Raw genomic sequence first — 20,830 nt, forward strand, 5'->3', positions numbered from 1 at the left:
CATTAGCTGTGACTCATTACATTTATTGATATTACATGAATCGATGCTTTTTGCCAGATGGATTCTGGCTCCATCCTTCATTTTTCCTTATTAATTTAGCGTGCCTCCTGCCCCTGTTGCTGGTGTTTGTGTGCTGGTGGCAGGGACCCTTTGGGCTGGGTTGAGCCTCAGTTTCCCTGCTGAGGATGAGGAGGGTGACCCCACATCCCCTCCCTCAGCAGAGGAAGGCTGTGCTGCTGCTGCTGCCCTTCTCTCCTTCCCCAAACAGCAGAAGGAATCACTCAGCCCTGGAAAACTCTGGGCCTCGGGACCCCCGGACATTGAAGCTGCCCCTCAGATTGAGGAGGGATGGAGGGGTCGGGCTGGGGGTCTTTATCGGGATGAAGGCGGCAGTTCACGGCTCGGGACCCACCCCAGGGGCTTTCTGGAGGAGGAGGATGAGGATGAGGATGAGGAAGAGGAGGAACATCCCAGTGCTCCAGAGGTATCGGGGACCACCCTGTGCTCAGCGGGCACCTCCGTGCCAGGGGCGCCGCGGGTGGCAGCGCTCGGAGGGTGCCTGCGGGGAGGGGGGGACCCGCGCCGCGCGTGGGCGTGGACGGGGCGGCTGCGGGCGGGTCCGGCGCTGCTGCGTGGGCCGGGTCCGGCGGGACCCGCGGCGCTCCGGGGGCTGCGGGGCCTCGGCGCTGCCCGGGGCCGGGGGGGCCGGGCCGGAGCCGGTGCGGGGCCGGTGCGGGGCGCATGGCGGGGCTGCGGGCGCTCTGGCTGCTGGCGGCGGCTCTGGGGGCGGCGGGGGGACACCCCCAACCCTGCCGCGTCCCGGCGCCCCCCGGGCCCAGCCCCGGCCCCGCCGTGCGCCTCGGGGCGCTGCTGCCGCCCGCGCCCGCCCGCGCCCGGCTCCGCGCCGCGCTGGCCCGAGCTACCGGCGCCGGTACCGGCCCCGGGGAGGGGACGCTGCCCCACAACCTCAGCCTGGAGGTGGTGGGGGGCGGCCCGGCGGCGCGGGACCCCGGCTCGCTGGCGCGGTGGGTGTGCGGGGCGCTGGCGGGGCGCGGCGTGGCCGCCGTCCTGGCGCTGCCCCGCTCCCGCCGGGAGCTGCTCCAGCTCGACTTCCTCGCCGCCGCCCTCCAGGTCCCCTTCGTCAGCATCCTGGACACCCGCTGGCCGCTGCCCTTCCGAGCGCAGGTGAGACCCGCAGCGCCGGCACTGCCCGCAGATCCCGTCCCCGCTCCCGTCCCGGCTCCGTCCGTGCTCCTGCCCCGGTCCCCGTCCGGATCCATCCCGGCTCTATCCCGACCCCCCGTCCGGATCCATACCGGCTCTATCCCGGTCCCCGTCCCGGATCCATACCGGCTCTATCCCGGTCCCCGCCCCGGATCCATACCGGCTCTATCCCGACCCCCGCCCCGGATCCATCCCGGCTCTATCCCGGTCCCCGTCCCGGATCCATACCGGCTCTATCCCGCTCCCGTCCCGGATCCATACCGGCTCTATCCCGCTCCCGTCCCGGATCCATACCGGCTCTATCCCGGTCCCCGTCCCGGGTCCATACCGGCTCTATCCCGGTCCCCGTCCCGGGTCCATACCGGCTCTATCCCGATCTCCCTCTCGATTCCATCCCGGCTCTGTTCCGCGGGTTCTCCTCCCGGCTCGGACCTGCCTCCAATCCCGGCTTCAATTCCAGCTCCAATTCGGAATCCCAACCACTCATCCTTGCTGCATCCCGACTATCTCCGAGATCCAACCCGGCTCTGTTCTCTCTCTTGTCTTCTCTTCCATCCCAGCCCCTTCCCATCCTCATTCCCACCTCCATGCTGCCTCTACCCCAGCCTCATCCTGTGCCCCATCCTGGCTCTCTGTCTCCCATCTCAGCTCTATTCCAGCCCCCTCTTGGCCCTCATTCCAGCCCTATCCTGGCTCTATCCCAGCTCCCATCTCAGCTCTCTCCTGGCTCCTTGCCCAGCTCTATCCCAGACCCAATTCCAGCTTTCACTCCAAGGTAAGTTCCCTGGTTCCTCAGGAGCTCTGCAGCCCCCAGCCCCAATCCCCACTCCAAAGGGCTCTGGGATGTGTCCTGGCAGTGCATCCCAGACAGGAATTGGGCAGGGGATGAGCAGGGAGTGTGGGGTGACCTCGGGGCAGGTGGGTCCATGTCTGGCGCTGCCTCTGGGCTCTTCCCGTGGGCAGGGGCACAGCCAGGACCCTCGTGTGTTGGCAGAGCCCCTTCCACTTCCACATGGACCGGCAGAGCTCCCCGGAGACGCTGGTGGATGTGCTGGTGAGCATCCTGCACGCCAACGACTGGCAGGAGACCAGCCTGGTGCTCTGCCACCCCTGGGACATCGACAGCTTCCTCCACCTCTGGGCTCAGCGCTCCCAGCTCTTCCTCCGCACCGTCCTGGACCTGGGCTACCTGGATGAGCCCAGGGCCAGCCGCTACCTGCAGCAGCACGGGGACCGTGTCAGGAGCCTGTCCAGCCCCGTGCTGCTGCTGGGCTGTGACCTGCACCGTGCTCGACTCATCTTCCAGGCTGCCGAGGAGCTGGGGCTGCCGCTGCAGGAATTCCACTGGATGCTGGGCTTCCCGCTCAGCCCCGCTGAGCTGCAGACCGAGGGGCTGCCCCCGGGGCTGCTGGCCTTTGGGGAGGTGAGCCGGCCACCGCTGGAGCTCTTTGTACAGGACATGGTGGGACTGGTGTCCCAGGCCATTGCCCAGGCTGCCCAGAGCCTCCCTGACCCCGCACAGCTGCAGACCACGGGGAGCTGCAATGAGAGGCGCCGGGCAGGCAGCGAGGCCCCAGGGCTCTTCCTTGCACGGTAAGAGGGGGCTGGGGGCCCCTTTTTATCCCTATCCTGGCTCTGTGGTATTGGGGTGCATGGGAGGGTTCTGCCCCAGACTTGGGATGGGGTAAGGGCAGAGCAGGGGACCCTTGGGATGTGTGTGTGCAGCCACCACCATGGGGCTCAGCCCCCTGGACGTGGTTAGCACTGCACAGGGGGAATGTGTCACTTCAGATCTCCTTAACACTGCCCGAGCATGGTCACTCTATAAATATTAATAACTCTTGGCCCTGGCAGCACAGCAAGCTGCAGGGCCAGATCCTGCTGCTCCTCCTTGACCTTGTCCCTTCCCACGTCGGGCACGTCCCGCTCCCAGCTCCCAGCTTCATCCCTTGAGCACCGGAGCAGTGAAACCCTTTCCTTGGCAGGTTCCTGGCCAACACCTCCTTCCACGGCCAGACAGGGCTGGTGAGTGTGAAGAACACGGTGTTGGTGAGGCCAGAGCAGCAATTCCGCATCTGGAGCCTGCGCAGGGACTCGCAGGGGGTCCCCACCTGGATGACGGCGGGCACCTGGAGCCACGGCAAGCTGGAGCTGGAGGAGGTCGTGTGGCAGAACCAGAGGCAGCACAAGAGCCCCGGGGAGGCGGCCGAGGGGGCCAGGACACGGCTGAGGGTGGTGACGTTGGTGGAGCACCCCTTTGTGTTCACCAGGGAGGTGGATGAGGAAGGGAACTGCCCGGCCGGGCAGCTCTGCCTGGACCCCGGCACAAACGACTCGGCCGTGCTGGACGCCCTCTTTGAGAAGATTGGCAGTGGCAACGGGTCAGTGCCACAGGAGTACAAGAAATGCTGCTATGGGTACTGCATCGACCTGCTGGAGAAGCTGGCCGAGGACATGGCCTTTGATTTCGAGCTCTACATCGTGGGAGATGGGAAATACGGAGCCTGGAAGAACGGGCGCTGGACGGGGCTGGTGGGGGACCTGCTCAGTGGCACGGCCCACATGGCCGTCACCTCCTTCAGCATCAACTCGGCGAGGAGCAAAGTCATCGACTTCACCAGCCCCTTCTTCTCCACCAGCCTGGGCATCCTGGTGAGGACCAAGGACACGGCGTCGCCCATCGGGGCCTTCATGTGGCCCCTGCACTGGACCATGTGGGTGGGCATCTTCGTGGCGCTGCACATGACCGCGCTCTTCCTCACCCTCTACGAGTGGAAGAGCCCCTATGGAATGACCCCCCACGGGCGCAACCGCATGAAGGTCTTCTCCTACTCCTCAGCCCTCAACCTGTGCTACGCCATCCTCTTTGGGCGCACTGTGTCCAGCAAGACGCCCAAGTGCTGCACCGGCCGCTTCCTCATGAACCTCTGGGCCATCTTCTGCCTCCTGGTGCTCTCCAGCTACACGGCCAACCTGGCAGCTGTCATGGTGGGGGACAAGACCTTCGAGGAGCTCTCAGGCATCCATGACCCAAAGGTGAGCGTGTTCTGCTGCTTCAGATGGGCTGGGAGAGGGATGAAGGCCAGGGAAGGGGCTGAGGGGGGGTCCTGTCCTTCTTTTTGCACCTTCCTTCTTCTCTCCAGCCCCAGTTCTGTGTCTTGGCCCCTTCTAAGAGTGAGGGGGTCTTTGAGACCTGCAGAAAGCTTTGTGTGTGTATCCCACTGGTGTTAAACCCCAGCCTCAGCTCCAGGGCAGGGGGAAATGGGCTGAGTTCAGGCTGAGGCTCTTTCCTAGATATCCCCAAGAGTTCCTGCATCTCTGGGGCTGCCCAGACACCTTGCCTGGGACTCAGGGCTGGGGGGACACATCCCCAGGGATTTGGGACACATTCCTGGGGCCAGGGGTGCTGATGCTCTGGTGCCTCCTTCCAGCTCCATCACCCCTCACAGGGCTTCCGCTTCGGCACGGTGTGGGAGAGCAGTGCTGAGGAGTACATCAAGAAGAGCTTCCCCGAGATGCACGAGTACATGCGGCGCTACAACGTCCCCACCACCCCTGACGGTGTCACCATGCTCAAGTGAGGGGCAGGGAGAGCATGAGGGGCTCTCTCCCACCTTTTACCCCTCCCAGGGCATTTTTTTGCCCCAGCCCTGGAGCCTGTGCACCTCTGGGGGGGTGTCAGGCTGGGGGCATGCTGTTCAAGGGGGATGCAGCCCCTCTCTGAGCATCCCCCCCATGTGCCCACAGGACAGAGCCTGCCAAGCTCAACGCCTTCATCATGGACAAGTCACTGCTGGATTATGAGGTCTCCATCGACTCTGACTGCAAACTGCTCACTGTGGGCAAACCCTTCGCCATCGAAGGTTTGGGGGGCTGTGTTGGGAAGGGGATTCTGTTCTCTGTGTGTGTGTGTGATGGGGCTGGGGTTGTGCAATAACCACGCAGGGTGGGGAGGTGCCCCCTCCATGGTGGGCACTGGGGGCTGCACCCTCTGTCCCAACACTGCCCCTTTCTCTCCCCCTCCTCACCGGGGCCAGGCTACGGCATCGGCCTCCCCCAGAACTCCCCGCTGACCTCCAACGTCTCCGAGTTCATCAGCCGCTACAAATCCTCGGGCTTCATCGACCTCCTGCACGACAAGTGGTACAAGATGGTGCCCTGCGGCAAACGCGTCTTCGCCGTCACTGAGGTGCGGTGGCAGCGCCCCGGCCGGGGAGGGGGCTTGGGGGTCTGACCCCCCCCCCCCCCCCGCAGCCCAGCCCACACCCCCTGCCACCCGCAGACCCTGCAGATGGGCATCTACCACTTCTCGGGGCTGTTCGTGCTGCTGTGCATCGGCCTGAGCGGCTCCCTCCTCACCTCGCTGGGCGAGCACGTCTTCTACCGCCTCGTCCTGCCCCGCATCCGCCGCAAGAAGAAATTCAACTACTGGCTGCACACCAGCCAGGTGGGGCCAGGGGAAGGGGCTTAGTGTCCCAAAGACCCCTAACCCCATGTGGCTGCTCACTCCTAAATGGCACCACCTTCTCCAGCTATGGATCACCAATCCCTGTTTGAGACCTGAACCAGATCATCACCTCCAGATCATCATCCTCCAGACCATCACCCTCCAGATCATCACCTCCACACCATCATCCTCCAGACCATCACCTAGAGACTATCACCCTCCAAGCCATCACCCTCCAGACCATCTCCTCCACACCATCACCTCCAGATCATCACCCTCCAGACCATCACCTAGAGACTATCACCCTCCAAGCCATCGCCCTCCACACCATCACCTTCCAGACCATCACTCTCCATGTCATCACCCTCCACACCATCACCCTCCAGACCATCTCCTCCACACCATCACCTCCAGACCATCACCTAGAGACTATCACCCTCCAAGCCATCACCCTCCAGACCATGTCCTCCACACCATCACCCTTCAGACCATCATCTCCAGACTGTCACCCTCCAGACCATCTCCTCCAGATCATCACCCTCCAAATAATCCCTGACCTCTTAACCTCCAATCCACCCCCCCCAACTCACTCTTGCCATGCTCCCCACAGAAAATCCATCGGGCTCTCAACATGGGCACGGAGGAGAGGAAGAGCCAGCAGCTGAAGTTGGAGCAGAGGTAAGGCTGGCACTGAGAGCCTCCTCCTCCTCCTCCTGTGGGGCTGCGGAGGGACCCCAGAGCAGCCAGATCCCGACTCAGCCGTCCCCACCCAGGTGCGAGCCGCAGCCGAGGCCGGCCCCGGGGGCAGCACCGCAGCCCTGGAGCGCCCTGCGGAGGGAGGCGCGGCGGGTGCGCTTCCAGCTGGACAAAGCGCCCCCCGAGGAGGAGGAGGGGTCCCCTCCGTGGCACCCCGGGAACGGGCGGCCGCCGCAGCCCCTGGACAGAGCGGCCGGCGAGAACGAGCTGCGGGAGCTGGAGGAGAAGATCCAGGAGATGCGGGAGCAGCTGCGGGCGGCGCTGCTGAGGAAGAGCGAGCTGGTGTCCGTGCTGGGCACCGCCAAGGGCGGCCGGGCACTGCCCGCCCCGCTGGCCACCGAGGAACAGCGGGAGGAGAGGTGAGATGGGGAGCAGGGACGTCCCAAAACATCCCAGGGGCCGGGCAGGGCAGGGCAGGGCTCCTCTGGCTTGGAGAAGTGGAAGGAAAGAAGGGAGGGGGGATGTCCTGGGGCTGCCCCATCTCTGCAGTCTCTTTCCCCCATCCCTTCTGCTGGCAGTGGGGGTTGAAGGTTTGAAGGACCAGGAGATGCTTTTTGGGGGTTGAGTCGGGGTGAGAAGTCCCTGCAGTGCCTGGACAAAGCTCAGCCCCGCGCCCCCGGCTCTGTTTTTACACCGTGTCAATAAAGATGATGAAGGAAGACCAAGTCTGCTTTTCCTCTTCCCCACACAACCCTTCCCCCTCCTTCCTCCGCAGGCCCAGCTCAGCCCCGCCGCAGGACGGCCGTGATTAGGAGGAGGAGGAGGAGGAGGCAGAGGAAGCTCCCACACGCACGGGGCAGGAGGACAGGCCGAGCCCGGAACCTCCCTCTGGAGAGGCAGCTCCAGCTCCAAAACCGGGCTGATCCCACAAAGCAGAACTGGAGCCTTCCTCGGGAGGAGGGTGAGGGATGGAGAGGCTGCACGGGGAGCGGGACAGGCTCGGCTCGGGGCTCCGAGGATGAGGAACAGCTCCCATGGCCCCTGTGGAAGGAGCCAGCCCTGCAGCCCTGGCACCACCGAGCATGGCTGGGACAGGGCTGGTGCTCAGCCCTCTGCCCCTGCACCCTGCAAGGGGACAGATGGTGACACCCCAGGAGAGCAGGAGGCACCCCCAGGACTGAGCATTGCACCCTCCTGCCCCCAGGACTTCCACACATCAGCCCAGCACAGCCGTGGGCAGCACATGGGGCAGCGCTGCAGGAGCTGTTAAGAGATAATATTTATTATTATATACAAACACATTTTGTACATTAAATAGAATGAACTCTACTTTTCATTCATCAAATCATTTGGTTTGGTGTCCCCCCCTTCCCCTCCCACCCACTCCTCTGAAAAGCCCATCATGGTCATGCCTGGCACTCCAGTTGGCCACAAGGTTCCTTCTCAGGAGTGAGGGCAGCAGCAAGATTTGACCTGCTGGTCACAGCAGGGTCCCCCCTGCCCTGGAACAGCACCAAGGCTGCTCCAGGTAAAAAAGGAAAAAAACAAAAAGGGGGCACCCAGGTGGGAAAGGCAGAGGGGTGAGGAGGGGGCTCTGAGCCCCCCGTGTTGATAAGGTAACACTGAAACGCACGGAGCCCCCCGAGGGGAGGGACTCCAGACACTGCTCAGCCATAGGGGAAAAACACTGAACTCAGGGACATCTGTGCAGGGACCCAGCTGTCCCCAAGAGAGCTGAGTGCCCACATGTCACCTCCTGTCCCTGCCCTGTCCCACCACGGTTCTCCCAGAGCTTCATCCTGCCTCACTCTGCTGCACCTCCCTGCACAAAGCCTGGCATGGGTCTGGCCCCTCTGCAGGGGAACACAGGCAGCACCCCCAGCTCAGCCTCCTGGGACAGGTCAGGCTCTGCCAGCCTCACCTCCACTGCCAGGGAAACGTGGCAAAACCAGCTGAAATGCCTTGGCTTTTTAGTGTTTTGGTTCTCTGCTATATCAGCTCATGCAACAATCCAGGCATGAGGAGCCGCTGTCTCCTCTGGGATGGGGCTGATCCTAAACACAGACGTGTCCCCCAGGAGGGAACAAGGCACTGGAAAGCAGCTGCTTCAGCCAGAGCAGAGCTGTGCAGGATGGACAGAGCTGCTGCCCTCACTGACCCCACTGCAGCACTCATGGCTCCTGGGTTGGCAGCTCCCACCTGCACACAGCACCTTCCACCTCCCAACCCACCCACCAAGGGAAGTTTAAGGACAGAAAAAAAGGATCTGAACTGCAGCTTTCTGCTTTGGTTGTGCCCTAGCCTGGGCAGACTTTGTGCCTGGGGAAGGTAAGAGCTCCTCCTCCCCTCAGGAGCAGGAAAGGTGATCAGGAATCACCTCTGTGGTTCTCCCACAGGGGCTGGACACTCTGTTCTATCCACTCCTACTCTAACCACAAAGCTGCCATGCCTGTGGCCTGTCCCAGGCCAGCTCCCACCTGGGATCAGCACCTGGACTGCAAACACAGCTGCAGGAGCAAAGCCAGGGACTGGGGGACAAGGAAAAGCCAGGGCACAAGCTGGGCAGGGTGGGAACAGGTAGCTGGCTCACCTGTGGCCTCAGAGGAGCCAGGGGACCAAAACCCCCCATCCTTCCCACAGCCCCCCAGTGCCTTTCCTAGGGGAGGGAGGTCACAGCAGCCCTGCTCTGTCCCAGCTGCTTCGGCTCTGCTCAGAGGGATCCATGGGTTAAGGATGATGGTGAAGTGAGAAATAGTAACAAACAAAATCCAAATGTCTTCCTGGCAGTCCAGAGTGACAGCAACGGGGCTCAGGACAGGTTCCTGGAGCTTGGCTCTGAGCTGGGCGTTCTCTCTGCTGGTGCTGGGCAGGGGCTGCTCTCCCCCCGGTCCTCCAAACCTCTGTCCTGGTCACTGTCCCCCCCCGAGGCCGGCAGGGGCTCTGCCACGCCGCTGCTGCCCGTGCAGTTTTTACCACTGGGTTTTGCTCGGCTGTTTGAGCCCTCCAGAGCCTCAGTCTGCTTGGGAAGGGAGGGACTGGAGACCACCCCCTCCTGCAGCGGGGCAGCCCCAGCAGCGGGGGAAGCATCTGCTGCAGCCACCACGGACGTTGAGGTGACCTCGATGGTGATGGAGCCCACGGCCGTCTCGGGGCGCTCGCTGCTGACCCTGATGCGAGCCACCAAGCCCGAGCCCGCGGCCGCCTCCGGAGGGGTCCCGTTGGCCATGGCCTCGTGCACCACGGCGGGCTCCAGCAGGCTGCTGCTCAGGTCAGACAGGAACGAGGCCTCCGTGACGATGGCAGCCGTCTCTGCCACCCAGTTGAGGTCGCTGCCCACGGCGGCGGCGGCGGCGATGACGCTGGAGGCCTCGCCGGGGCTCAGGGCGGCCGGAGCTCCGCCCTCGCCGAGGGAACCGGGGGCCAGCGGGGCCCGGCGGGGCCCGGCCTCCACCGGGGCAGCCGTGGTGTTGTTGTTGAGGTTGTCCTGCAGCGTGGTCTGGGTGCCCTGCCCGACCTGCTGGTTCTGCAGCAGCATCTCCTGGATGCGGATCTGCTGCAGGATGGCTGGCAGCTCGTAGTGGTGGAAGAAGTAAATCATCGAGTGCTGGCGGAGGAAAGGGAAAGGTGTCACAGGCCACCACGTCTCAAGCAAACCAAACTTCTCCTGAAGAATCCTGCTGCTCTGACACCAGCAAGTCTGAAAAGATTTATCCCTTCCACTATGACTACTGCAAGCTGCTTTATAATTTCTCTCCGAAGACAGGCACAGTCTGTCTCTTTCCTTTCAACCCCTCTTTGCTTTCAAAGGCTGGGAAAAGAAGGGTGACAGCATTCCTCTGGCCCATCCTCTATTCCCTGTCCCCACCCTGCAGCAGGTCAACAACCAAATTCACCCAACAAATATGCTTGATGCAGGATATCAGTCACAAGCTTGGAGCTGATCCCACCAGCATTCCTCACTGCACAGACCCAAAGAGCTCCTCTGCAAGGCAGACCCTCCCCAGGATTTATTCCAGAAGGACAGAAATCCTTCCCAACAGCCCTGTGGCATCAGCTTATTGTCAGACCCATGGCAGCAATCCAAACATCCACAGCCTCATTCTGCTGCTCCATTTCCAAACCAGAAATTCCATCTCTTACAGAAATAAGGATCCCTCCCTCCAACCCAGCTTGAGAGGAAGTTTGACAAAGGTGCAGCAGCCCTGCAGGGACTCACCTGGATGAAGAGCCAGGAGGTGACAAGTGCCAGGCTGCTGTACTGCCCGTTGAAGCGGTAGTGGTAGGCATAGAAGGCAAAGTGGTACAGGTAGAAGAATCTGGACAAGAAAGCAAGAAAAATCAGGAAAAATGAGAGTTCCCTTCTACTCCCAACAGCAGCCTGAGCTGAGGCACCTCACAGGGAGTGACACAAACTCATTAACAGATAATTAGAGTACAAATAGGACAAAACAAGAGGCTGGGGAAGACCAAGGTGATCGCAAGACCCAAATCCAAATTGGAAAAATTTCACTTTGGACCCTGTGATGTGTGGGGCAGCTCTCAAGCAGCCACACAAATAAAACCCTTAGGAGTGGAGGCTGTTGTGCCTGGGATGCTGGGAAGGATCAGAGCAGCTGGGGGAGGACAGGCAGAGGGAATGTGGCCACAGGCAGCCCTCACCTGAGCCAGTGCCTCTTGCTGGTGTTGGTGTGGCAGCAGATGGCATCGTACTGGTCCGCCAGCCACACGATGAGGATGATGTAGAAAGCAGTTGTGGTGTCATTGAAGAACTCAGACATTATGGCCTCCATACCTGGGGACAGAGGGGACATCAGCTACAGCCAAGAATGCTCTGCCTGCCATGTCCCACAGATCAGCTGCTTTCTGCAGTGCAGGTTTTGGGAAGTTTTGCTGCTTTTTAAATTAAAATTGTACAAATGCAACGTGGGCACACAGTGCAAGTCTGCAACGAGCTCCAGGGACAGACAAAGCTTTGGATTCTGGGATTTCCCAACAAACTGCTGCTTTTCCAGGGGACCCAGAAGGACAATGGAGCTCACTGTGCCATCAAATTCCAGAGCCTTCTGCCTTGTGATGAGCAGCCACAGTAACCACCTGCTGTGGCCAGCTGGGAACAGGGAATTAGACTTCCCACAGATCCCAGAGGGACGTGCTGCAGACACAAGCAGTGAAGCAAGTCCTTACCGACCAGAGCCAGGATGACAGTGAGGAGTGGAGCAGCAGGGAATGCAATGGTCATGTTCATCTCCAGCATCTGCAACAGGTCAACTGCAAGAGGAAAAACAGGCTGAGGCATGGAGAGGGCCACCGAACCCTCCACCCCACAGTGCAGCCACATCCTCTCTCCCCACCCAATGCTTCTCAGGACAGAGAATAAGCTCTGGCAAGTGCAGTGAATGGGAGCAGAAGGATGTACTCCCTGTGCACCTACAGGTAGGACCCTTCTAAACTGGAACTAATGATCCTCAAGGTCCTTCCAACCCAAACCTGCTGTGACTCTACAGCACCCCGTGCTGCAGCAGGCACAGTGCCCAGCACAACCCAAACCCTTCAGCCAGTCCTTACCAATGAAGACAAAGATCTGATGGTGTGAGTAGCGCAGCAGCATGGAGACAGAGAGAGTCTGGAAGAGGAGAGAGGAGGGGAGGCAGATTAGAGCCCCACAGGTGCAGGGAGTCGCTCGGAATCGCAGTGCGGCACAGACCCAGGCGAGCCTGGGCTTGCACATCCCACGTTCATTAGCTGGAGCTGTGCAGAGCCATTTCCCAAAGAGTAATTAGGGCTTCACAAACAGCAATTAATCTCTGTGCTGCTGCAGGGGAACAGACAGTAAGGGATTTGTTTGTAAAGGGACCAAGCCTGAATGTTTGCGCTGGGGCCACACCAACCCGCAGAGCTGGGAGCGGGGATTTTCCCGTGCTCCATCCCGCTCCTCCCTGCACTCAGTTCCTCCTCAGTGCCCACAGTGGGACTGTGCACAGACCTGCCCCATGGGTGGGACAGCCACACACAAAGAGAGTCACCCACAGCCACCCAAGACAACAAACACCAGGTATTTATGGCTTGGGATCTTGTCTGATGTGTATCTGAAAACATCTTGTCTCACACATCATCATTTGGTTTATCTTGATCACTCCTGGCAAATCAGTCTGGGCTGTTCTTAAAAGACAAATGCCTGCACCCTGTACTGACAGCTGGAGTGTTTTAAGGACACTTAGAAATTAACAGCAGCTCCCTTTTCACAACAAAAACAACGCTGCATTTTAGGTCAGCTCTATTGCTCATTCCACTGGTGGACTTCAGGAACTTTAAAAAAAAAACCCCAAACAAACAAAAACATGCCCCAGAGCAGGGCCTCATCCTCCACCAACTACACTTTGGTGATACAGCAGAGCTCTTGTCTGCTTTTAATCACTCAGTGCCCAGCACCAGGCTGAGGCCAGGCACTGCCCAGCTCCCAGGGACTTACAAAGATGACCATGATGACAAAGGCTGCCAGGTAGGACGTCCTGGCCATCCACATGCTGACAAAGCGATAATGCTCCCCAGACACCACGTTGCGAAGGAAACCTGGAGAAAAAGCACAAACACAAGCTCAGTGTGATTAAACCACAGACTAAGAACCAAGTTCCAGTGCTTGCTGAAGAAACAGGATTTGGAGCAAATCCTCAGGGCAGCACTCATTGTCATGCAGGGCAGTGAGGTGGGAGGAAATCACGTTTCCAGACACCTCTCCCCTCCTGCTTCTCTCGTTTTGTCCTTGACAATAACACAGGGAGCTGCTCCCTGCATTACAGATTAATCAATAGTCAGAAGATGATAGTCAGGCATCCACAGAACACACACCCACTGCTCCAAGCAGCCTCTGCTGAGACTCCTCCAGGCCTTACCTTTGTTTTCCTCGTTTTCAGCTAAAGCTTTGACACTGGACATCAGGATATCATCATAACCCAGGAACTCGTCCAGCAGCAGGCGGCTGAACCTGTCCCCAAAGCACTGATCCCTTGTAGGATCTAGAGAGAAAACAAAAAACCTTCCACACTGTGCACACCTGGAGCCACAAAGGGACAAGGTGAGGGATACTTGTGCCTCCAGAGCTGTGTCTGTATGTGGATCTGGGGCAGTAAAACCAAACTTGGGAGGACTGGGAGGGAAAATCTCACCCTCCTGACAGATTCAGCCACACTGAAGTGCAAATGGCAGTCAGGCCTTAAGGACTGTCAGGGATGTCACACTCTGTGCTGGCACAGACACAAAGGGAATTTGCCCTCTAGGCTTGGCCTATCTCTGGGGCTCATCCTGATTGCTCATTACTGCACAGGAAAGCTGCTTAACCCCCATCCAGCTCTGCTTCAGCTTGAGTGGGAGGCAGTGATGAGCTCCTCTCTGCTGCACTAACAGATACAGAGGTTCAGGATGAGGATGTGTTCCTGACTTGGACAGGTTTTAACAGAGCAAATGCCAGGAGAGGAGAACACTGGTTGGGGAAATGACCTGCTGCTGCTCACAGGGGCACAGCAGCACACACAGAGTGACAGATCTGTGAGCGTGTCCCCAGCTCCTGCACAGCTGCTCTGGCCACCAGGCTCTAATTCTGCTGCTCAGAACTTCAGCGCCTTCTGCCAGGGAGAGAGCTCTTCCCTGCTCCACGTGGGAAAACTCTGCTGGGCATGACATCAGGGTTCACTGAACCAGGCTCCACCATTTCAGAAAGCTCCTCTGAAAAGCTGTGACCTACTAAAGGCAGACAGGCTGCACAATGCAACTCTCCTGCGTGGGAAGCGAGCACCATCAGCTTCAGGAAGATCTCCCTGAGATGGTGTGGAGGTCTCTGCACTGCAGGTACCCAGCCCTGAAGATGCCTCCCACTCACCCAGGGTCACCACCATGACGGGGATGCTGAGGCGCTGCCGGGTGCTCTGGGACAGGCGCAGGAATCCGTATTCCAGAGAGTATTCCACAATGTACTCCTCCTGTGGCCACACTGGGGGACAGACACAGGGATACAGACTCAATACCCACATCTGCAAACAGCCAGCACAAAAAAAAAACCCCTCCCTCCCTCCCATCATGTTCTTGAAAAGGGAATTAGGGTTGCAAGGTGCAGGAAGCCATATTCCAGAGAGTATTCCACAATGTACTCCTCCTGTGACCACGCTGGGAGACAGACACAGGGAGACAGACTCAATACCCACATCTGCAAACAGCCAGCACAAAAAAAAAACAAAAAACCCTCCCTCCCATCACGTTTTTGAAAAGGGAATTAGGGTTGCAAGGTGCAGGAAGCCATATTCCAGAGAGTATTCCACAATGTACTCCTCCTGTGGCCACACTGGGGGACAGACACAGGGAGACAGACTCAATACCCACATCTGCAGACAGCCAGCACAAAAAAAAAACCCCTCCCTCCCTCCCATCATGTTCTTGAAAAGGGAATTAGGGTTGCAAGGTGCAGGAAGCCATATTCCAGAGAGTATTCCACAATGTACTCCTCCTGTGGCCACACTGGGGGAGAGACACAGGGAGACAGACTCAATACCCACATCTGCAAACAGCCAGCACAAAAAAAAACAAAAAACCCTCCCTCCCATCACGTTTTTGAAAAGGGAATTAGGGTTGCAAGGTGCAGGAAGCCATATTCCAGAGAGTATTCCACAATGTACTCCTCCTGTGACCACACTGGGGGACAGACACAGGGAGACAGACTCAATACCCACATCTGCAGACAGTCAGCACAAAAAAAACCACAAAAACCTCCCTCCCATCATGTTCTTGAAAAGGGAATTAGGGTTGCAAGGTGCAGGAAGCCGTATTCCAGAGAGTATTCCACAATGTACTCCTCCTGTGGCCACACTGGGGGAGAGACACAGGGAGACTCAACACCATCTGCAAGCAGCCAGCACGAAAAACAGCCCCTCTGGGTTCCCTCCCCTCCCTCCCATCACATTCTTGAAAAGGGAACTGGTTGCAAGGTGCAGGAAGCTGTATTCCAGAGAGTATTCCACAATGTTCTCTTCCTGTGGCCACACTGGGAGAGAGACACAGGGATACTCCACACCCACATCTACAAACAGACATGAAGAAACAGCCCCTCTGGGTTCCTTCCCTCCCTCCCACCATGTTCTTGAAAAGGGAATTGTTATTCCATAGAGTGTTCCACAATGTACTCCTCCTGTGGCCACACTGGGGGAGAGATACAGGAGACTCAACACCCACACCTGCAAACAGCCAGCATGAAAATCAGCCCCTCTGGGCTCCCTCTCTCCCTCCCATCATGTTCTTGAAAAGGGAACTGGTTGTAAATGTGGGCTCCAGGCTTCCCTCAACCAATTAAACATCAATCAATACAAATTCTCTGGAATTACAGCCCTTGACATAAGTCCTTAATGTGGGACTTCTGGGAAAGCTTCAGGGCAGCAGCTCCAACACTTGCCCACATCTTTGCCTGGCAAGCCCAGAGCCACCGGTTCTTGCTTTGCTCAATTTCTGCTTTCCATGTTGTTTGGGAAGCAGCAGGAAAATCCACTTTACACCTGCTGAACACCAAGTAAATGCTCCAGAGGCAAGAGCCCAGCACTTCCCAGGGGACTGAGGTCACTGCTGCAATTACATGTCAGAAATGAAGGCAGCAGCAATTACAGCTTTCCCAAAAACTGGTGGTGCCTGAAGTTTCTCTGCTTTGGTTTTTGTTTTTATTTCAAGAAAGCTTCCAAAGAGATGCTTTTTTGCTACATCATCTCTGAAAGGACAAAACCTCCTGCTAAGCCAGAGCCAAGCAATTTAATCCCTGCTCTTTCAGCCTGCCAGGGTGGATCTCCAGGAGGGGGAGGCAGCTGTCAGGCAGATCCCAGCACCACCCACAGTGACAGTTAAAGGGAACTGAACAGACACACACCTGACCCAGCACTGACAGAGATCTCCTGATCCCCTTATTGGGCAGCAAACACAAGCTGGGCTGTTTGGTTTGTCTTTTGTTTCCATTATAAACAGTTAAAAGCTCAAAAGGAAATCAAGGGTTTAAATATCAACAAACAATTACTTCCTTCGTATAATAAAATTTTTTTTTCATGGTAAAATATTCTGACTAAAAATAAAATTTGGTGCGCTGAGAAAACTGAAAGCTTGGAAAAAAAAATATTAAAATCAGGTATTTGGGACTGAATTAAAGATGTGAATTTTGTAACTAATCTGGGAAACAGCCTGTTCTCTTCCTCTCCTTTTCTGGATGGTTTCCAACCAGGCATTCAGCAAAACAAGGGACTTCCCACCAGTGCCCCAGCCCAGCACAATGTGACTCTCCTCAGAACCCAGGCACCAGCAATAAAGGTCCTGCACCAAAAACATTTACTGCTCTCTGGTCTTAATGACCTTTAATTCAGGACTAATGAGCTCTGGATGAGCATCAAGCAAATCCACTGCAAGGCCAAGGAAGAAGACTCCAGTCTCATCCTCCTCCACAGCCACAACCCCAGTGTGTCTGCAGAGCAAAGAATTCCAGCATTCATAGGGACAACACTGTGGTGAAAGAGGCCAACTTCTTGCAAATTTTGTGAAAAAAAAACCCCAAAGAATCCAAATCCACATCTCTATTTTAAGATAAATATTCCTTAGTAGATTTCCTACCTTAACCACTAGAAAAAGAAGTTTTTCCACACTGGAATTCCATTTTAAATAATACAAAGCTACTAAATCTGCCTCTGGAATTTACAAGTGCTGAGCAGCTTAGGTCAGGCAGGAAAAGGGAGGGATAAGGCCAGGGAACATCCGAGTGGAACAGCAGTGCTGTATTGCAATCCACCAAAACCCGCTGGGTGGCTTTTGGGATTAATTAATTGTAGCAAATTGGCTGCTCCAAGTGCTGGTGTTGGCTCAGCACCCAGAACACAGCCCAAACCCTGCTCATGTCACTGTCAGGAGATCCCTGTGGATTGCAGGGGACAGTGAATGGATCAGAACAGGAGGTTCAGGCTCATCTGAGATAGCACAGGAACCTGCCAGGCCAAGAGCTTGGTTCACCTGTGGTTGATCTGAAACCTCTTGGCCTGGCAAATTTTCTAACCCAGCCTCAGAGCACAGGTTGATGTGGGGCTGCTGTTAGTACTGACAGGATTATCCCCAAGTAAACGTTTAAGGTCACTGTGCAGGTGCCCCAAGGAGCCAGGAGGGGATGTGTGGGGAGGAGGATGATGATGGGAGGAAGGAGGAGCACGGGTAGCAGTGAAGGTGTGATTACCTGCTCGGGCTAGCATCTCAAACTCGGACACAGTCTCCCGCAGAGGCTGCATACCTTTAGTGGCCGTGTCACTAAACGAGAACTCCTGGCTGTCGTTGTGGGGCAGCTCAGTGCTGCTCACCCGGGATGGCTTGAGGAACACCTTGGGCTCGATATCCAGCTCAAACTGTTGGAAAACCAGAGCAGGGAAAGCCTCATCAGCAGCTATTTACTGTACCTCTCACCTGCCATGCTCTGTCTATGCACACAAAGGCTTATCCCCCTCAAAAAGGACATTTTCCGTGGTTTCCTTTCTGTGTTAAACCATCAGAGGCCACTCAGGAACAGCCTTTGTTCCCAGGAGAACAAGAGATCACACACAGACTCCACTTCCAACCAAGACTTCTCCCCAGCCCATCACCCAGACTCCCCTCTCCACCACACCCTTACCTTGACGGAGCTGTTTTCAAACATATCCACGGACATTTCTTCCTCCTCCTCCTCCTCTTCCTCAGTGGTGGACTCCACCACCATTCCTGGGAACTTCTCCACGCCACAGAACTGCAGGAAGATGGGGGCCCGGCTGGAGTTGCGCTGGATCTCCACCCTCAGGATGCCATCGCGGGGCCACTTATCCCGCACGTGCTCCAGGCAGTTGATGGGAGAGCGGGAGAAGGCGATGTGGATGTAGGCCAGGATGAAGAGCACAAAGAGAGCCTAAAGGGCAGGAGACAAGACAGAGCCCCCAGTTATCATCAGCACTTCTCTGCCTGTGAAACACCAGAATAACCTGGGGGAGTGGACGAGAGCTTTGATGCTTCTCCGAATCAACAAAGCAGCAGCCAGACCTTGGCAATCCAGCGAGGAACACACCAAAAGCATCAGAAACCAGCTGCTCCTACTCATGAGAGCTGACAGTGTCAGCCTTCTGAAAGCACCAAAGGCATCAGGAATCAACTGTTCCTGCTCATGAGAGCTGACAGTGACAGCCTTCTGAAAGCTCAGGTCCCGCATCCAACAGTTGTTGTCGCAGACATCTTTTCATGAAAAATCTTTTCTTTAAGATTTTTCTTCCTGAGAAGCTGAGAAGCTTCAGGAACAAAATGTAAACATTGATTATCTGCTGCTGTGGAATGCAACGGGTGGATCTGTAATTAGTATCATGTGCTTGTTTGTAATTAATGGCCAACCACAGCACAGCTGTCTTGGACAGAGAGAATCCGAGACAGAGCCTTTGTTATCATTCTTGCTGATTCTATTCTTAGCTAAGCCTTCTGATGAAACCTTTTCTTCTATTCTTTTAGTTTTAATGTAATATATATAATAAAATAATAAATCAAGCCTTCTGAAACATGGAGTCAGATCCTCATCTCTTCCCTCATCCCAAGACCCCCGTGAAGACCCTCACAAACAGTGTCCCCAAAACCCACCACACACAGCACCAGGGTGGGATGGGGACACTGAAGGAAATGGAAACACGTCCCTGCCTTCCAACCCTTCCCTCTTCAGCACAAAGAGTTTCCTGCTGAAACCTAGAGAGGCCTGCCCAGCTTTGTAAAGGCAGAATAAAGAAAATTCCAAGCAAACCAACCCAACCCTGGGCAGCATGACCCAAACCCAGATCTGCTGTCCCAAAGAACAGGAGGCTGAGCTGGGCCCCGAGGCCGTGCACAGAGCACCACAGCTCCCTGTCCTGCCTCCATGCCAGGAACGGCCATAAACCACAGCAAAGCAGGGTGGAATAAAAAAATATTGTTCCCTGGAGTGAGCAGAGACGTCCAAAGTTCAGAGCTGTGAGCACAGCTGGCAGTGCTGAGCTCAGAGCCCTTCCCAACCACCCTGCTCTGCTCTGTCCTCATCAGCCCCGCTGTCCTGACCTATTTGTGATGAACAAACAGCCTGGTAAACATCACTCTGCAGAGGAGCTGCACATGTGAGGGAAGGCAAAACACAGCCACCTCCCTGGCTGCAGGAGCCACAGAAGGGCCTGGGGTAATTCCAGGGCTAGGGATGGGAATGTGGGTTCCTGCTGCCCCCTGACCCTGCAGGCTGCTCTCCACAGAGCCCTGAGGAAGTTCTTCCTTCTCTGGGAGGAGCTGGGATCAGAGGCACAAGCACAACAAACTGCTCCCAGCCACTCTGCCTGACCACTGCACCGTTAGCACCAGCCCTGTCCCAGCCGGTTTGCCGGGATGCAGATGGACAAATGGGAGAGATAACAGGGATGTGAAAAACCCAAACATCTCCTCAAAGGGTAGGAAACTAATCTGTACAGCATGAGACAAGCTGTTCTCAATGTTTTCTTGCTGAAACCTAGAGGAGTGTGCTGCTGTGGCCTGGCAAGCTGCTCTCTCCCCTTCTCCTTTCTCTAATTTCCCACCCTGAAAGCTGTGGAGCAGGAAGACAAGACTCCAGCAAAACAATCCAGTAGGGCATGTGGGAAATGTATCCAAAAAGTGCCATTGCTAGGAAACAGAAAATGAAACCAGCCTGGCTGCCCAGCAAGCTGGCTCAGCAATTTCTTTTTGATTTACAGATCTGGAAGAGCTCCAGAGTGCAGGGAACACCGGGACCACCACGGAGATCAATGTCTCCCTCACAGCAGGAGCCCACGGGAGCTCCGGGGACAGCCCGGTGTGCATGGGCCAAACACAGCTGGCTCGACTTTTGGCGTTTTTGATGAAACTCCAGCCCTCAGCAGGAGCCGCCCCTCACCTTGAGAAGAACGAAGAACTCGAAGACGCGGCGGAAGGAGGGAGGGAAGAGGCGCGCGTAGGTCACTGCCATCTTGAAGAACAGCGCGTGGAAGAGGCGGTCCCGCACGTTGATCAGGGGGTTCTGGTTGAGGTTGGGGTTGCGGACGCCGCGGTTGTTGCCGCCGGCGGCCCCGGCGTTGTTGGCCGGGTGGTGGTTGTTGGCGTTCGGCTGGTTCTCGGACATCCTGACGGCGGGGCCGCTGAGGGCTGGGCCCGAAAACGCTGCTGCACCTCCGCGGGCCGGGCTGGGGCCGGGCGGGCGCGGCACCGGCGCTGCCTCCGTCCCCCTCCCCGGCCCCTGCCCGGCGCAGACGCCTCGGGGCGGCGGCGGGTCAGGCCCGACGGGTCAGGCCCGGGTGCTCAGTGGTGCCCGGTAGCTACGCGGATAGGGCAGACACATCAGGGACGTGGCTGCCGGGATGTCCCCGCGGCCATGGGAGTCTCTCCACAGGGCGGGGAGGCGCGGCGGGGCCCGGGAGCGGCGAGCGGCTCAGC

General features: G+C 57.4%; 2 protein-coding genes across 3 annotated transcripts; one reads left to right on the forward strand and one right to left on the reverse strand.

The window, feature by feature from the left end:
* Positions 1-741: 741 nt before the first annotated feature.
* Positions 742-7,696, forward strand: GRIN3B (glutamate ionotropic receptor NMDA type subunit 3B). The gene is made up of 10 exons (XM_063161013.1): positions 742-1,185; positions 2,219-2,817; positions 3,210-4,260; positions 4,656-4,801; positions 4,972-5,087; positions 5,262-5,413; positions 5,507-5,671; positions 6,282-6,349; positions 6,445-6,786; positions 7,143-7,696. Exons 1-10 carry the CDS (start codon positions 742-744, stop codon positions 7,177-7,179), a joined length of 3,120 nt encoding a protein of 1,039 aa, XP_063017083.1. The 3' UTR covers positions 7,180-7,696.
* Positions 7,628-20,586, reverse strand: TMEM259 (transmembrane protein 259). 2 transcript variants are annotated; one of them, XM_063161015.1, is made up of 11 exons: positions 20,295-20,586; positions 18,030-18,296; positions 17,655-17,766; positions 14,241-14,351; positions 13,258-13,380; positions 12,837-12,937; positions 11,933-11,990; positions 11,552-11,635; positions 11,027-11,159; positions 10,584-10,683; positions 7,628-9,971 (listed from the first exon to the last, which is right to left on the reverse strand). In XM_063161015.1, the coding sequence occupies exons 1-11, from the start codon at positions 20,517-20,519 to the stop codon at positions 9,177-9,179; spliced, it is 2,109 nt and encodes a 702-aa protein (XP_063017085.1). In that variant the 5' UTR covers positions 20,520-20,586; the 3' UTR covers positions 7,628-9,176. The 2 variants fall into 2 exon arrangements, with proteins under 2 accessions (XP_063017085.1, XP_063017084.1); XM_063161014.1 differs by having other exon boundaries at positions 17,601-17,766.
* Positions 20,587-20,830: the final 244 nt, after the last annotated feature.

This window comes from Melospiza melodia, chromosome 7 (assembly GCF_035770615.1).
Source record: "Melospiza melodia melodia isolate bMelMel2 chromosome 7, bMelMel2.pri, whole genome shotgun sequence".
In the NCBI taxonomy this organism is placed as follows: Eukaryota; Metazoa; Chordata; class Aves; order Passeriformes; family Passerellidae; genus Melospiza; species Melospiza melodia.

Excerpts from the sequence above, each read along its gene's own strand:
- GRIN3B (XM_063161013.1), top strand. The coding sequence starts at position 742 with ATGGCGGGGCTGCGGGCGCTCTGGCTGCTGGCGGCGGCTCTGGGGGCG. Across the intron at positions 4,261-4,655 it reads CAGGCATCCATGACCCAAAG|CTCCATCACCCCTCACAGGG; the intron begins GTGAGCGTGTTC and ends GCCTCCTTCCAG. Across the intron at positions 5,672-6,281 it reads ACTGGCTGCACACCAGCCAG|AAAATCCATCGGGCTCTCAA; the intron begins GTGGGGCCAGGG and ends TGCTCCCCACAG.
- TMEM259 (XM_063161014.1), bottom strand. The coding sequence starts at position 20,519 with ATGTCCGAGAACCAGCCGAACGCCAACAACCACCACCCGGCCAACAAC. Across the intron at positions 11,636-11,932 it reads TCAGATCTTTGTCTTCATTG|TTGACCTGTTGCAGATGCTG; the intron begins GTAAGGACTGGC and ends TTCCTCTTGCAG. Across the intron at positions 10,684-11,026 it reads AGCAAGAGGCACTGGCTCAG|ATTCTTCTACCTGTACCACT; the intron begins GTGAGGGCTGCC and ends TTTCTTGTCCAG.